Source organism: Ammospiza nelsoni, chromosome 21, assembly GCF_027579445.1.
Source record: "Ammospiza nelsoni isolate bAmmNel1 chromosome 21, bAmmNel1.pri, whole genome shotgun sequence".
NCBI lineage: Eukaryota > Metazoa > Chordata > Aves > Passeriformes > Passerellidae > Ammospiza > Ammospiza nelsoni.
Genome location: NC_080653.1, coordinates 10211808 through 10229243, shown reverse-complemented (window position 1 = coordinate 10229243; position 17436 = coordinate 10211808). Strand labels below are relative to the sequence as shown.

Here is a 17436-nt window from a genome sequence, read left to right as displayed (position 1 = left end):
GTTGGGACCGTGCCACGGACAGAGCTGGGCCCTGACGGTCCCTGCTGGGCTGGCAGCAACTCCACATCCCCACACCATCCCTGGAGGAGCACAGAGCCTGGTTTTCAAGGCTCTGTCCTTTCCCAGCCCAGCTTTCCCCACCTTACCCCCACCTCCACCCACCTGAAGCACAGGAATCGAGCACTCAGAGTACAAACATAGACACTCACTTTTACTATGCATATTAATAAATATTCTTTATTTAAATTTTTGCACATTGCGCTTTAACATATTACATCCAAAACATTTTGCAAATGGATGTCTACTTTGTAAAATCTTATATTCAGCTCCTTGTCATTCTGTACAGAATTATAGGTACAACATTACTTTGCCACTAGTTTGCTTTTTGTAAGTCTCACAGGAAGAGAAACATTGAATGAAAAGAGATGGCTTAAATTAGAAGAGAGGCTTGCACAGCTACTCAACTAAAGATACAAGCCTGGAGAAAGAACAAAATTAAGGAAATCACCTCCACCAGCCTCCCCCTGGAAAAAAAAAAAAAAAAAAAAAAAAAACAAGAAAAAAAAAATCACATTAATTTAAGATAAAATTTTGCCGTAAGTCACTAAATTAAGTTTGGAAGGAGAAGGCGCAGTAGTCATCTCGAGTTTCAGTGACAGACAGAGTTGGATTGGGTTCAGTTGGCTCCAGCTGTGGCCAGCCAGCTGTTGCAGACGGGCCCCTTGTGGTCGTTGAGGCGACAGTACTTGTTGAACTTCTCCTTCAGGTGCTGCCGGTACTGCTCCCGGTTGCTGTAGAAAGACTTGTTGTTTGCCATGAATGATTGGATTTCATCCTGGGAGATGAACAGTTCCTCGTCAGAAGTGCACTCTGACTCATCCTGCAATGAGAAGGGGGATTTCAGAGCTCCAGCACTGCCCTCCTGGGCAGCACATCCGACCCCAGCCCAAAGCCCAGCTGGCTGATCCAGACACCGCACTCACACAGGGCTCTGCTGCTTTGGGGTGAGAAATAGCCAATTCAGTCATTAAACAAATCCAAATCTGCTTCAGTCTTAGCACATTCCCACGGGAAGAGGATTGATTTTATTAGCAGGTTTTGAGGAAAAGGCAGGGAAAGATAAAGGGGAAAAAAAGGAGAAAGAAAATTGAGGGGAGGAAAGGTGAAAAAACAAAGAAAAGACAAAAGCAGGGAAAGAGCAAAGGATCTAAATAAGTGGAAGGAGAAGGAAAGGAGAGAGATGAAAGCTGCCCAAGGAGCCCACAGTGGGAAGCCACATTTGAGGCCTGAAGGCAGCAATAATGCCCACTTCATGTTACGGAATAATGCAGCCCTTGACAATGAGCACTTGCAACACAAGTTCTGTCACTGCATTCCAGCGACTATTTCTCCTCCTCTGAAAAGCATTCAATTATAAACTTCTCAGGGAACATGCACAAGGAACTGAATTGAACACTGGGACTCAGCTCCTCACTGGGAGTTGAGTTCTCAGCCCCGAAAATTAAAGCAGGATGCAGCGGTTACTTACAAGGAGTTCCACTAAGCTTTTGGCACCTTTTCCAGTATCAGGGACAAGTGACATTTCTGTAGGTTCTGCAAACTGTGACACATTTTTCATATGCTCAAACCAAGGCAACTGCTGGCCACTTTTGTCTGCGCTACAGCAGCTCTCAGCGTGTGTGTCTTTGGTCTTGTCGCGGTGAAACTCTGTGTGCGTGAGATTTCCTGAGCTCTCTCTGCTACCTGCATCTGCCAGACAGCTCCCAAGCTTCTGAATCTGGAATGGAAAAGAGCCTGCAATCAACTGCCAGCAGTGTTTCATGTGGAATATTCGAGTTTGAGATGGAAGCAGAAGGAAAAGGGAAGGTTCAAAGGTGAGCGAGGGGAGGTATTTACACTTAAACACGTGCCTGGGGAGCTGGGGGTGGCACATTCACCGAGTGAGTAAAAGTGCACGTGCTCAGGAACACAGAAGAGACTCCACCACAACCTAACCTAGAGGAAGGACCTCAATTCCAAAACTTGGGATGACAAGGGAACAGGAGATCCCTGCTGTCCCATTTTCAGCATAAGTCTCAATTGGAATTTAAAATCCTTCTGTAACTACTTTCAAATGTAAGCACTTAAGAGAAGCATCTGGCAGAGCCATGTTCCTTACGTGGTCATTCTCACACTTCAAAGCTTTACTTTTCTTTTTCTTCTTTTTGTTTTTGCCTTTTGTGTTGCTCTCCTCTGCATTAGCCCAGCACTCCACACAGCTGTCTCCATCCTCCTCCTTGTCGTCGCAGCGATGGACGCAAGCATCGTCCCCTGCAAAACACAGCCAAGTTTCCTTTGAGATGCTGCAGCTCTGGGGGCATCAAAGCATCATCGTCTTCTTCCCAAACCTACCATTTTCATCATGGTTGCAGATGCCCTCAGTGCAGGCCACGTCCGAGCCCTCCCGGGACCCCGTTTCGCTGCCCTCCATGCTCGAGGAATAGCCACAGTCGCTGCCAGTACAGTGTGGAGATAAACCTGAGACAGAGGCCAAAATTACTGCCATCTGTAGGAACTGCTACACATTCTTTAGTTATGCCTCTAACAAGAGAGAATTCAGAGAACCCCAGACAGGTTTGGGTAGGAAGGGTCCCAAAAATCATCTCGTTCCACCTCCCTGCCACGGGCAGGGACTCCTTTATAAAAACAGGTGACCACCATTCACCCCATAAATGGCAAATGCTTTTTAAAAGTGAAAAATACTGACATTTAACATACCTTTCTTGATTTTAGGTGAGCCTAATAGGGTACCACTACTAGGACAAGTGCAAGAAGTGCTTTCATTAGTAACAATTACTTCTACACAGTTGTTGGCTTCTTCGGTGCTACCACAGGCTTTGCAGCTGCTTTCCGTGAAGTTTGAGTTCTCCTTCAAACAGAAACAAAAAACATTGCAGGCACTGGAAGCAGCTCAGCCAGCACTTTGTAAAGGATCCTCTTTCCATGAGAAACACCAGCTGACACTGACTGATAACAGCATTGCTTAGAATTCTTCACGAGTACAACACAACTAAACAAAACCCCAACCAATTTACCTTGACCCACAGTTACAGCCCATTAAGGCCAGCCAAGAGATCCTGAATAATAATTGCACTTAAAGGTTCCCTCTCTCCAAAAATCCAGTGGTAATTGTCTACAAGCAGTATTTGAATCCCCAGGTTCTGGCATAACCTGAACCTCAGATTTATGATTTTGAAAAAAACCCAGAAGCTGACTTTACAAAGACTCTGCTCATCTGAAAGAGCATTAAATTCTACCAAGGCCCAAAACACAAGAAAATCCCTCAAATTCTACCATGGAACAGTGAGCTGATGGATGAAGCCCCAAAAAGCCCCAGCTAGCCATGTTTACCTTTGCCTGATTGATTTCCTTCTCTTCTGCTGCCTGCAGAGGAGCAGGGATCTCACACACACATTTATTTTTCCTTCTGTTCTTCCGCTTTTGGCGCTTCTTCTCTTGTTTAAGCTCTCTCACTCTCTCTTCTTCTGAAAACTCTTCACAGAGCTGCTCCAATCGACTAATGCCCTGCACTTTTTCCACAGCCATCTGTTTACAAGAAGTTAGATCCAGTTACAGAAGTCATCACTGTTCAAGCTTTTTCATTTATAAAACAAGAGAAGGAAAACAGCCAGGAATGAAATCCCAGTAGCACCACTATTGACTACAGGAGAAAAATGCCCACCAAGATGCAGCCACCTGGTTTAGATTGCTGGAAACTCATGTGTGAGGGAGCTCTGGGTTGCACCTATGGCCCAGATTTACGTTTTTCAGTGAAGAGTTGCAGATTTTAATGCATTGTTAGATCTGTGATCTCTGAGCCTGTGAGAGTAAACAAGAACTAACCAGCTCAAGGTTACACTATGATCTTTCCCAAAATTATTTTTCTCCTCCTTCTCTGGTGTTTTAGAGATTTTAGAGAGAACAGTCTTTATGAGGGAAAGATGAACATAACAAAAAAGATAACTATGTCATATACTTGTGATTAATATTAAGTATTGGTGTATGTTAAAGGAGCTCTGTCTAAAGCTCAGGATCCCACAGGAACAGAGTGCATTCAGAACAAGCTGAATACAAGAGCTTGCAATCACTTTCGTAATTCAAAACCAAATCCTCCATTTTTGCTCATAGACCAACCAAAAACTGTTGTAGCCTGAGCTACTTTAAATGCAATCAGGTAGAAAAACAGAATTATTAACACAGAATGTTCACTGTAGTGGAATGGGCAGCTTGAAAGTAAAAGCAAGCCTCAATCTTTTCTATTCCTGTTTATTCCACATGGAAACACGCTCCAGTAGTGCTGTGCATGGATGCCACACAACTCAACAAGGGATTGACTGCAACACCCTTGACACTCCTTCCATCCCAGTGCTGAAAAGCAGAAAATGAACTACAGGGACAACAGGCCCAGCAGCTCAGACACAGGTTGGACAAATGTGGAGGTTTTTACCTCAAAGCTCTTGCGTAAAGCATCCACCCCCAGGTAAAAGAGCATCTGCCACGTCTGCTCCTCAGCGCGCAGCTTCTGCCAGATGCGGTGCAGCCTCTCGTAGAGGTGGATGCCCAGGCAGGTGAGAACCTCCTCCTGGGCTATGTCTATTGTCTTGGCGTGCCTCTCTCTCCGTCTGGGGAAAAGGGGAACCAAAGCACTGTTAGAGCAGCTAGGAGCCAACCAAGGGATCAAAGCAGGGCTCATGTGTTCTCTGAGGCACAGCTGCAGCTGTGTTTGCAGGAGCAGCCTGGCAGGGCTCTGCTGTGCTGCATGCAGATGCAAAATAGAAAGGAACAGGTCAAAGCCACCACTGTGAAGTAGCACTGCGCCTTCTCACTATGCCACCTCTGGCTTCAGGTGCCATAACCTGCTCTTCCTTTAGTTTAAATGCCAGAGATGCAATTCTTTTGTGTCCTAAAATTTGCAAGAAATCACAGCAATTATTTCACCATCAGTTAGCTCAAGCAGAACAAACACAAAGGGCATTTTGTACATTACTTACCGTGCAGAGTAAAAACATTTCAGTATTAATCTGTTCATTATTAATCTATTATCTAGAAATCCGGTCAATCTGTTAAGGTAAAACTACTATGAAAGGATTTACCCTCCTCATTAAACAGTTATAACTGAGCTTTAAAGGTACTGAGGTTGGAACTAGATGATCTTTAATGTCACTTCCAACTCATTCTATCATTCTCCAATACTGAGCTCAGAACTTTTCACTGGATGGTTTAAAGATGCTTAAAAAAAGGCTCAGAAATACACAAACGGCAACAAAACCAACTTGAATACTTGGCATTTGGCAAAACTCAACGAAGGCTCTCTTTCTATTTCGCATATTTGAACACCTCAGTGGACAAGCAGGCAGCTCAGGGAGTGAACAAGGTCACTCCTTCCTTCCAAAGCACAGCCGACACCTTCCAAGCGCTCTCTCCGAGCCTACACCGGTACAGATATCCACAACCACGAGTTCATCACACAGCAAAGAGGCAAAAAGCCACTTTGGGCAAAGACATTGGAGAGTCAAATAAAGAAGCAAAGCGCTAGATAGCCCACTCTAGCCAATTACATACTCATACCCTCCTGCGAACTCGGGCTCGGCCCGGCCCAAGAGGTGCGCGATGAAGTCGGTCTCGCAGCACACGTGGATGTGGCGCTCGTGGGGGCAGCAGCGCAGCCCCTCGTACAGGGCAGCACAGTAACCCTTCTCCTTGCTGCAGTCCAGCTCCCCAATCAGGATGTTGTAGGCACGCAGCACTTTGTTCTTGCAGTCAGTGCAAAATCTGGGGGGAAAGAACGGGATCAGGCTCGGCGCACCCAAACGCGCTGGGTGAGCGGTGATGTGTCTGAGCTGGGGTGTGAGAGAACTCTCCCTCCGCCTTCAAAAATGTAATTATAATAGCATTCTTATTATAGTTATTAGTATAGTATCTTCTGGCTATGATCCACCTAAATTGACCATGAATTACCCCATCTATTCTACATTACATACCCTGGATATCAAACTTCTGTCCTGCGACCCATGGAGTGGAGCCCACCCAGCGAATCCTTGATTTAAAGAAATTCCCACACAGAATTCAACTCAAAGATCAGAAATCTCAGCAGTGAGCAAGTACTGCAAACCAGGGCAAAATCCCTCTCTGAAGTAACACATACCACATTCACCTTCTAGCAATTCTTTCAAGTGTACTCAAGTGAGTGATAACAAACAAGGCAAAGTATCCTCTGGTGCCTGCTGTACAAGAGTGAACCTTGTTTCCACTACAAACATATTTTGAATTATTAGATTGCTGTGCTGATGGCCAAACGAGGGTTATTTATAACACAACGTACTCATTTTAAACATGTGACAGCTCATGTGTGACAGGAGTATACTTATAATTAAAATACAAGCAAATTAAGCTCATTCTGTGTCATAAGAGGAGTAACCTTCAAGAGGCTACCAGATCTCTTGCTGGATGACTCTAAAAATGCAAGTCAGACAAGCTGCTCACATTTCAGCTCAAAGCTGCCTCCCCATGCCAGCTCTGGATGGCGTTTTTCCCTTTCCTAGTGTCTCCAGCCATTTGACAGCATTAAATCAAACATATTTTGCTGTTAAACCTACGATACCTGTCTGCTTTCTGTGGTGGAAGGAGAGAAAACAGCAGTATTATTGCAGGTTAGCACCAGGAAGGCAGCCAAGGCAGTGTTTAATGTCACAGGAGATTAAAGTTATTTTGTTTCCAAAGTGTTATTTCCACAGTACCGCCACCCCCGCGCCCATCTGTGCCCCCACAGTTGATATCAGAACCTTGAGACTGCTGGAAATGAAAACTTTTCAATCAGCACGGCAGGTCCTGTGCACATGCAACTATAATTTAATGGTTTATTTCTGCCCTGCAAGAGAGACTGAACAGCACCAGGCACAAACAAGTGGTTTAGAACAGTGCTTTAAAGGCAACACCAAGCCCAAAATCTGCTTGCACTAGTGCAGTTTGCAGGATTCTGAAATGGCACACGCTCCCTGAAAGCCTGAAAACAGGCAGAGCCCAAGAGCAGTGAAAGAGTGAATGAGAACACACAGTTTCTAAACACTGAACTGTAAATCATAATGTAATTCTACTAAAAAAAATTAAGACAAGCAGCTATGATTTCATCAGAGGTCTCCACATCTCCCCTTTCATGTAACACAAAGAACATTCCACCATCTTTGTGACATCAACCATCCCAGTGCAGCCTGGCAAAGTCCCCCATCACCACCAAGCTGAAATCTACAGTTTCACAAGAAAAAGCCCTCTGCATTTTGAGCATTCTGGCCTCACAAAGCCATGTATTCCCCCCAGGAAGGTGCCTGCCCCCCTCACACACCTGTGTTTCCGTAGGTAGGTTTCCAAGGTTTCTAGGAGGCAGCTGGAGTCGATCAGAACCACTTCATCCCTGCACTCCTGGGACATCAGCTCCCACACATCCATCCAGCAACCCCTGCGTGGAAATGACACCAAACTCTTCCTCACCCTGCTGGGAGGCAGCAAGGAAGCCCAGCAGAGCCTCATTCTTTACCTGACTGCTCCCTGGGAAGGTCCATAGCAGAAAATGATGCTACACTTGTTCTCTTTCCTCTTCCTGTCTTCTCTACTTTTCTTAACTGCTCTTAATTTCTTTGAACTGAGTCTGCTACTGCTCCTTTCACTGTCACATAGTATTACCAAACATTTTTCAGACCTATAACATATATATTATCAGCTAGTTATTCTTCCTAAACAAGTCCTATGGAAAATGCTGCTCTGTTCCTTAATTAAATTTGAATTCTTTATAGGTTAAGCCTTAATATCTATGAAAGTTTGAGTTAGAATTGAGATGCAGATTTTGCTGTCCATGTTTATAACCCAGACTCACCATGACTTTCTAATGTTACAGCTGCAAACCAGTTGTGATTTTCAGAATATCACTTTAAATATAAACAAATACAAGTTTGAATCAGGTGAAGATGATTTGGTAAAACAACAAAAGAAAAAAACAAAACAAAAAAAAACACCAAACAACTTTCACTATAAAACACCCTACCCTAAATTTCAAAAATCTGTTAGAATATCAAATAACTTTACAATTCATATTTGGATGTGCTAAAAGTGACAAAAAATGGACTTTAAATAACAAGTCATGGTTACTTACAGGCTTGTGTACACTTGACACTTTATCAGAATGGTCATTTCTGTCTTATGGACACAACAGAGCAGGAAAATGGGAAGCAGCAGCTCTGTTTCCTAATTAGAGGAGCTCTGTGTGCCATTTCCCACTTTGCCAGGTCCTAGGGCTTGCATTTAGGAGAGTTTCAAATGCTCCTGAGCCCCAAACGGAGCTGAGGAGCCAAAAGCCAGGCCCAGAGTGAGGCCATCAAGTAACCCTGGAGTGGCATTAGCTGCTTACATAACCCCTCTAATTAAACACACTGCTCCAGCTCAAAGCCTTTTTGTGTGGAGGAAATGCCCAACAGATGCAACTCATCTCAAGAGTTTCTTGTGAAGATGTGGAGCAGGAGCTCCATGTTGGTAAATGAAGTTTGTTCTGTGACAGCTGAGTGCCTCCACAGCCCAGCCAGAGCCTGTGCCCACTGCAGGCAGATTTATTTGAATTTATATAAATGCTGATACACTCTGGGATTCAGCTGAGGAGGGGAGGGCAAGTCCTGCCTCTTTAGCAAACTGCTCTGCTTGTCCACAGACCATGTTCTCTGATAACCCCCAGGTTTCACCTGCAGAGTATAAATTATTGCTCTTCCTCATATCCCCTATTAACCTGCCAACATCCAAAGGGGGTTTATTCCAGCATGAACTGGGAAAATAAAAGCAGCATTTTCCTCTCTATTCATTCAGCTTCAGAATTGTTCTACCTTGCCCAAGTGCAGGTTCCACAGCATCTGTTCTCACACAGAAAAGATTAAGCTTACTAAATATAAAAAACCCCAAACCCACTTTCATGATGCTATGAATTTGCTTTAATTGAAAAATAAATGTATATATCTACACCCCTATACTCTAAGGATCTTGTGTAACACAAGCTTTAAACTAATTTTGTGAAAGGCCTGTAACCAAAATATAATAGAAGGTAATGATTAGTTCCCAGTATCCTCCTCAAGCAGCACAAGCAAAAATCAAGTGTCAAATTCCACATGCCTGCTATCCCAGGGGATTTAACTAAACCCAGGAGACTCCAATCTGCATAGAAAAATACATGTCCTGTAACAGGAAACCATGAACAAGCTTTCACAGGTTGGAGGCTTAAGCAGCAGCAGAACACAGCTGAGTAAAAATGGTCCAGACACTCCAATTAAGCCCGAGAGACTAATTTATTGGTCATCATATGAAAAAAAAAAAAAGGAGCCACCCCACAAACAAGAAACCTCCCTAAAATCCACAATAGATTTACAGGGAGTGTTTTTCTGCTTAACCAGCTGGAATAAATAATTTCAACTTCAAGACAGAGGCATATATGCATATTGTTCAGTGGTGTATTCAAAACATGCTGTCACTTTTGAGAAAATCTATTTTATGGAGTTCCAGTTTTAACCCTGCATCCAACCACAATAAAGCCCTTGGTTAACAGTTGTGCAAGGCATTTTTAATAATCCCAAGCAAAATGATGTATATTTATTTAGCATGTACCCTTTGACCTAAATGTGAGAAAATCTGCTGAGCAACCATTTTGGTCTAGAGCACAGAAACCAGTTTGTCTTTCTAATAGCATTGTTTATATCACAGTGCAGAAGCCATCCATGCCCAAAACTCCTGGTGCTTCTCTTCCTCTCCCCAACAACTATTTAGGTCTGCTACAATCCAACTGCTACTCTGGCAAGCAGATCAGAGCATAAAAATTGATCTCAATGCTTAAAAATAAATTAGTCTCAATACTTTGCTTCCTTAAAATATTTCAGTTGTGCATGTTAAACACAGACTTACCCCAAAGGTTTTGGTTTGTGTGTGTCCAGGGAGTGTAGCTGACACCTTTTGTTCTTCTTACTTTTGGGAATTGCATCAATCATGTCATTCAGTTTGGACCTATGGAAAAAAAAAAGTGAGGAACTTTGTATTCTGAAAACCACTGGATCAGGTTACACTACCTCACTCTCCCCACCTCAATCTCAACTCTGCACTAACCTTCCCTGCTTTTCCTGCTAACTGGAGCAAGAAGAACAAGCTGAAGCCAACTGGAAGGCCAAGACACACTGTGCTGAGCACTCCCTGTTTGCTCTGCTGACAGCTCAGGAACTAATGGCACTGGGGAATTTATTGTGCTCACCAAGCCCAGAAGGTTTCACTTTCTCAGTGTTACCTTTCTACCCAAGTGCAGCAAACTTTGGTGGAAAAAATTAACACTTTTATTTTTTTACAAGCCAGGTAATGAGGCACACACTCTTCTTCCAGAGACCACAAAAACCCCGCAGCGCCTGCACCAGATTAAGGACCAAACATTAAACATTGGCATCTTCCAACTGCAATCATGGCACCGCAACTGGTGCTACCAAAGATTAGGTTTGTTTTTCCCCCAGTTTAGGCAACAAGCAGCTGTAATTATGGATGTTGAAGAGGAGAATGTGCTGCGGCAACTCAGCATCACCACGAAGGCGACGCAGAGAGCGAGGACGGCCCGAGCAGACACTGACCCATGCACGTAGAAGAGCGTGTAGAGCTTCTTGGCATCAGTCATGCAGCTGCGGGTGACCGAGAGCACCCCCTTGGGCCCCACGGTGAGGGGCTCCAGGGCAGGGTTCCCTGACTCCACCAGCTGCGAGAAGAGGCGCTCCACGCTGCGCCGGCAGCCCACGCACGGCACCAGCTGCGACAGCGCGCTCAGCACCTCCCGCGACGTCACCATCATGGCAATGTTCAGGTCCTGCTGCTTCAGCATGCTGTGTCTCTGCAAGAAAAACCACCACAAACATCAAATCATTCCTTATTCTCATTCCCATTTGCTTATTCTCTGGGTTTTTCTCCTCTTTGTTGCTTCCTTTCACCGCAAACGCTGCTTCAGAATAACCGTCCCAAGAATGGGATGGTCCCACAATAACCATCCTGTCCCAACTGGGAAATTCTTTGTCTCCACCTCAGCACAGATGTTGCAGGAAAAGGTCTCACACACACCAACTCCAAGTTTTCACCTTCTACTCACACTCCTTTTGTCTTTGGCACACAAATTCATAAACTCTTGTTGGCTTTTATGGAAATCTCATTTACAACCAGCTCGTTCTGCTCGTGACAATTTAGCAGTATTTTTCCTGGAAGGCTAAAAGCCATTTCCCATTACAATCCTACTAGCTGGAATTAAAGAAAGCACACATTACTACTCAGGGTGAAGCCTTTGACTTCAGTAGGGAACACCCAATGTGTGCTATGAATAGAACATTAATGAGAACACCTTCTAATATTGCTGACGTCAATAAACAATTGGAGATGTGTCTCCTGGACCCTGTGTCAAACACATCCAGGCACACGTCCTCACAAAAAGCACATACCCTTCTAGTCCTCACTGCTGAATTACTGCCTTGGCTTTCAGCAGCACTGGAGTGCCACCAGCAGAGCTGTGCAGAGCACAGAGTCCCTTCCTCATACCCCAACACACAAACACACACTTGAGTTGTATTTTCACAGGGATTGTCACACCACCAGAGAATTCTCTGTTTTATTGTCACATCACACCACTCAAACACTCCCCATGCACAAAGGACTTGTCACAACTCCTGGGAAAGGAAGAAAAGGCCACACAATACAGCAGAATTCCCATCCACTGAAAAGAGCAAGTGCTCTCAGCTCCTTCTATGCAATATGGAGAGCAGAGGTACCATCAGGTAACATTTAAGGTTTGTGCTCCTAGAGGAAGGCCCATTAAATCACTGCCAAGCACTATCACTATGCAATAACTCTGTTTCCTGTAATTAATTTCAGGAGCCACAGCAAAGCAGGAATGAGCTATTTTCACAGCCCAGCTGCACTTGGCATGCAGCACATGTCTGCACTGCTGCTGTCAGCCCTGAGAGAGGCAGCCCTGCAACTGCAGAGCTGCAACCTCTGCCCATCAAGTGGCACCACCCTGCAGCTGCTACAGGTGCCACAGTGCTACAGTTTTTGCCAGAAGTTGGCACATCAGTCTCTAGGATTAGTTTCTGGGTACCACAAAACCAATTCTCACTACTGATCTCTATAAAATCCACAAATTGGCACAAAAATTCCACCCTGGTATGGGCACTGATCATAATAACCCAATCTCGAGCAATCCACACTTCCACTTCAAAGGGTGGTTCAAAACTGCTCAGAAAAACAAAAATCAGGATGTATTTAGAAGCTGCAGCTCCCACTGTGAGTGCTGAGCTCTCAGACTTGCAGCAATTGCCTCCTGACAAGACAACGTGCAATAAATGCTGAGGAATCCAGAGCACAACTGAGCCCAGTGCACTTTGGTACCAAGGTGTGATTGCTCCCAGGTGCTGACGTGTCTGAGGCATTCCAGGAGTCACAACCTCCTGGAGAAGCAAAAAACACAAACCTGAGGAAAGCAAAAATCTCACTTTGTAGGAAACATGATTTACCTGGATGAACTGCTTCAGCTGTGTGCTGTTATTCTGATGTCCATCGAGGTTCAGCACATTATCAGGAAATTCCATCACCATCTATACAAGAGAGGAAAAACATTTTAAAGAGGAGCTTTCAGACAAAACAAATGAAAAAAAAAAAACCAAACAAACAGAGCATTAGTTGCTTTACTTTCTTGAGGGAAATAAGACTGAAATTATGTTAAATGCTCATTCTTTTCACATAATTACTGGAGCTTGGGAAAGGATAAAAGTAACTATTTCAGATAGTGAATGTCTCAGTAAAGCAATAAATGCTTCATTAATATAATGTTCTAGAGGCAGTTTATAAATGACAACTCTTAAATAGCTGTTAGAAAGCAAAAGTTGCTAAATGGACCATCAGTGTTTATATCATCATCTGCATGACTTGAGACCCTGCTTCAATTAAAAAAAAACAAAAACAAAAAAAAACAACAACCCAACAAAACAACTTCAACATCAAATGGACCCAACAGCTTAACTCGATTTATAAAGCTCTGAGGAAACAGTCACAACAGTTTAATGACAGAGTCGACTCCTCCAAAGGCTAATTTCAAACCATATTAACCCAACAAGGTACTCCAAGGCATAGTTTGCTTTGTGTGATTGCAGCTGCGACTCTCAAGAGGCTCAAAGCAAAATGTTAAGCCTACAGAAGAATGTGATTACTTGTAAGTAATTAATAACATTTCTTATCAAATTACTGAAAAACAAAGAGGGCAATTTCTTGAGAGGAGGCAGAAATCGGCAAAGTAACTTTCAGTCAAAAATCCAACTGTGCAACCACGGAATAAAACGAAAGCAACTAGAAAAATGTGTAAAGCCTGGCTGAGCTCCCTTCCCTGTCCAAACTGAGAAACAGGGAACTTGTCAATATGAACACTGAAAGTTCACTTCAAAATCTGAAAGGCAAAACAACAACTTTGGTTAATAACCCCAATGCAAATGAGCACCAAATAAAACTGTCTGATTCAGCCCTTCTCCTCCTTGCACCTCCCTCAGCTGTGTGGGGAAGGCACAATTCCCTGCTGCCTGCCTGATCACCAGCACTCCCTCCAGAGCACTCCACGCTCACTGCTGCAGGCACCGAGCACCTCTCCAAAACAAACAGCATTTCTAGAGAACAAGACACTGTTCTGCTGCCCCGTGTGCCCCAATGCGAGGTTGGCACAGCTGCCTCATCTGTGTGCAGAGCAGTGCCAATCCTGACCCCAGCTCCCTCACCCCTGAGCCATCCCCCCACCAGTTTCTGCTGCACATCTGGAGGTTCCCTACACCACTAATGTGGTGTTTCTGTGGGCCAGGAGCTACAAGCAAAAGTAAAAGTTTTATCTGCTAATAACAGAGACAAGAGATAAATCTGCCCATTTCTCCCCCCTCACCTTCATCTCCCACTATCAGACAACACCCTGAGGTATTTTGTACGACAGAGCAAAAGAATCAAAGACTAAATTAATTCGTGTGTCTGATGAGATTTTATTAAGTGGTTAAACATCAACCACCATCACACCCTGAACTGGAAGGGGGAAAAAAAAATCCTGTAATACCACATCAAATGGAATGCCTTCTAGAAACCATAAAAGCTGCTTAAGAAATGAAAAGGGTTCAATACTGAAACCTCCTTTAATTTCTGGCTGAGCCAGGAGGAACAGGGAAGTGAGGAGGTGAAGAATCCACCCAGGGCAGCAGCATCTCCCTGCACCTGAGCTGCTTCCTGGCTACTACAAAGCAAATTCCAGATGAGGAGCACACGGGCCATTCACTCCTCATTTGCAATCACTAATCACTGATCCCACATTTAAGGCACAGATTAACTCTTTCAGCTGACTGCTCCCACTATTTTTAAAATTTGAGTTTTCAAAGAGGTAACAGAAGCCAGTCACTATCAATAACCACCATTAGTTTTTAAAGATAGTGCTGCAGATGTAAAATTCTGTTTCAAAGGCAGCTGCATGTCTTGTAATAGCTCTCATTAAGTATTTAAAAAATAAATTATAGATGACAGACAAGGAAGCTCAGAGTTCATTCACTTGCTGCTGCAGAATTTTTTTTTAATAAAAGCCTCCAGAAACCACCTAGAAATCCAAACACTGTAACAACAGTAAGAGAATGACAAAAAAAAATGGACATAAGGTAAGATTTCTTCATGGTGAGGATGACTTGCACTTGCATAAATGCCTTTTCTCCAGATGGATATAAAACTGATTTACAGCTAGAGGACCCTTTCAATCGTGAGGATGGTGTAAAAAGCAGCAGGGCAGCAGCAACACAGTGCAATTACACAAAGTTTGGGCCTGGTATTAAATTCTGGCACTAAACCACAAATGGCATTCTAGGTTTGCTGAAGTCATCCACCTGGTAGAGCTGAATTTTCACTCTCAACCTATTACACACAACAAAAATAACAAGAGCATGGCAAGGCTACATGACACAAACGAATGGGTAATGTTTATAAGGAGTCCAGGAAGGATTAAAAAAAATAAAAAAAAAAAAAATAAAAAAAAAAGGAGAGAAATCCAAGAGCTTAAAACCACATGGAAAATGAATGGGCAAAACAACTTTCAAGGTGTGGCCAAGACACCAAAAAACTCAGACTTTCACTATTCGTGCACAGTCTGGGTTTTCCAGGTCATCAGCCCCCCAGGAGAGGCAGATCCTGCTTTGGACAGCTTGAGAGGAAACTCTGAACACAGCTAACCAGAGAGAAGCCAAAACCAGGGATTATATTTGGTAAATTAATAATATGCCACCATTCACATTGATCAAAACTAAAATACAGCAATAGGACTTCCTTCAAATGCTGCAAAACCAGACGGGGCCTGTCTGAGGACATTCAACACTTTTGTTCTGGAAGGTGGAAGAATGGTTTGGGTTGGAAGGGACCTTGAGGATCGTCCAGTTCCACCCCTCTGCCATGTGCAAGGACACCTTCCTTGGCTGATAAAACTCAGGGATTCTTCCATCCTAAACATTCGATTAGGAATTTAAATCACTTAAAGTAACAACAGTTACTCTTCCACTATCATGAGAAATCAAATTCTAATCATTAAGATTCCAAGTTTACTAAGTGCAATATTATTTTCAACACATTTTGCTGCTTTAAGAATTAAAACAAAGAGCAACTGGCTAGTTAGAGATTTTTTTTTCCATTTGCTCCGTGTTCTCCTACAATGCAATTTCTGTGTTCTCCTACAATGCAATTTTTGAACCTTCCTCTAAACTCACGAGGAGAAGGACCAGAGAACCTCCGAGCTGCATTTAGCTGATTTTTCCACTGAATCTTCTGGAAACGGCCAAACCACGTTTTCCAACTCCCAGCACCACCCTGAAACGGGAACTCTCAGATTTGTTACATTTCTGCAGGCTCGATAAGCCCGACTTCACGCCGAAGCTCTGGAAAACGCCTTTAGCCTTTTTCTTGCCTGTGTGAGAGCAGAACAATCGGGCGGTTTTAAGCCGGGTTTAACGTTAACATGGCTCCCTTCCTTCCCAGCAGAAAAATGGCTTTGCTCCACCCTTGAGCACCGAGCCACGCTCGTGGCTCCGGCACAACTTGTGCACAGGCCCCGGCACGGCGGTAACTCCCTCATTATGCGGCTCGCCCGCTCTCAGAGCCGGCCATCAGATAAAAAAAGTTGCCACATTGAGCTCTGCTAACCCCAAGTGTTGCAAAGTCCCAAAGATTAACGCCGCGGGAGCCCGAGGAGGAGCCAGCGAGGCCCGGCGAGGAGGAAAGGCCCGGCCCGGGGAATTGCAACACGCGGGAGGAGCGGGAGCAGCGGGACGGGCGGCGGGGACTCACCGTGAGGGTGTCATCGATGTAGAGGGGGATCTGCCTCTTCTCGAAGGGGAACTCCTCCTCGCCGTCCCGGCACACCGCCACCAGCCGCGCCATCGCTGCTGCTGCTGCCGCTTCCTCCCCGCTCCAGCCTGCGGGCGGCCCCGGCCGGAGGTAAACACCCGCCGCGCTTCCCCGCCACACTTTCACCAGCAGCCGGCACCCAGCCTGCGCTCCCCATCGCCTGATTCACCACGCCGAGCCCGGCCCACCCACCCCGCCGGGAGGGGACCCGCGCGGGCCGGCAACGGGCCGGGAATGCGGCAGCACACGGGCACGGCGCGGGGGGAGCGCGGGCAGAGCCCCGGGGAGAGGGGGAGGTGGAGATCACAACGGGGAGACGGAGCCCCGGGCGGGGATGGGGATGGAGCCCGCGGGGGAAAATGGAGCCGCCACGGGGAGATGGAGCCGCCACCCCCCGCCCGCCACCGGCCCAGCGCGGCCGCCGGGACCCGCCCAGCCCGGCGCGGCTCTGCGGCTCCTCCGCCGCCCCCGGCCCGCGCGGGGGGAGCCCAGCCCAGCCCGGCGCTGCCCCGGGCGCCCCGCGGAGCGGCCCCAGCGCCCGCCCCGCCGCCTCCCCGCGGGCTGCAGCTCGGCTGCCCCGGCAGACCCACCCCTTCCTCCCGTTGCTGCGCGGCCTCGCCCGGCTCCCCACGCGGGGCTGCGCTGGCGGGGAGCCGCCCGGCGCGGCGGGGAGAGCCCCATGCTGCCGCCCGTACCCTCGCCCCCCCCCCCGGGAGCGCTGCCCGCGGCCGGCGGGCCCTTACCGGCTGCTGGCGGCGCTGGGCGGCCCGGGCGCTGTGACAGGCGGGCGGCACCGCGGGTCCCGGAGCCGCCTCCTCCCTGCCCGCCCCGGGGCCGCCCCGCCCCGCTCTCGCGAGAGCCGCGGGCACCGCCCGGGCCCGCCCCGGGCACCGGCCTGGCCTCGAGGCCGTGGGGCGCTGCGGCCGCTCCGGGCGGCCCTGAGGGACGCGGGGCTCTGCC

The 17436-nt window shown here is 46.3% G+C and overlaps 1 protein-coding gene across 3 annotated transcripts; it reads right to left on the bottom strand.

The window, feature by feature from the left end:
- Positions 1–209: 209 nt before the first annotated feature.
- GGNBP2 (gametogenetin binding protein 2) lies at positions 210–17427 on the bottom strand. Of its 3 annotated transcripts, XM_059487153.1 has the most exons (14): positions 17220–17427; positions 16417–16544; positions 12591–12671; positions 10671–10924; positions 9967–10065; positions 7379–7492; positions 5602–5811; positions 4487–4661; positions 3391–3585; positions 2758–2908; positions 2392–2517; positions 2159–2310; positions 1529–1777; positions 210–880 (listed from the first exon to the last, which is right to left on the bottom strand). In XM_059487153.1, exons 2-14 carry the CDS (start codon positions 16507–16509, stop codon positions 677–679), a joined length of 2103 nt encoding a protein of 700 aa, XP_059343136.1. In that variant the 5' UTR covers positions 16510–16544; positions 17220–17427; the 3' UTR covers positions 210–676. The 3 variants fall into 3 exon arrangements, with proteins under 3 accessions (XP_059343136.1, XP_059343137.1, XP_059343138.1); XM_059487154.1 differs by lacking the exon at positions 17220–17427 and having other exon boundaries at positions 5608–5811; positions 16417–16595; XM_059487155.1 differs by lacking the exons at positions 7379–7492; positions 17220–17427 and having other exon boundaries at positions 16417–16597.
- Positions 17428–17436: the final 9 nt, after the last annotated feature.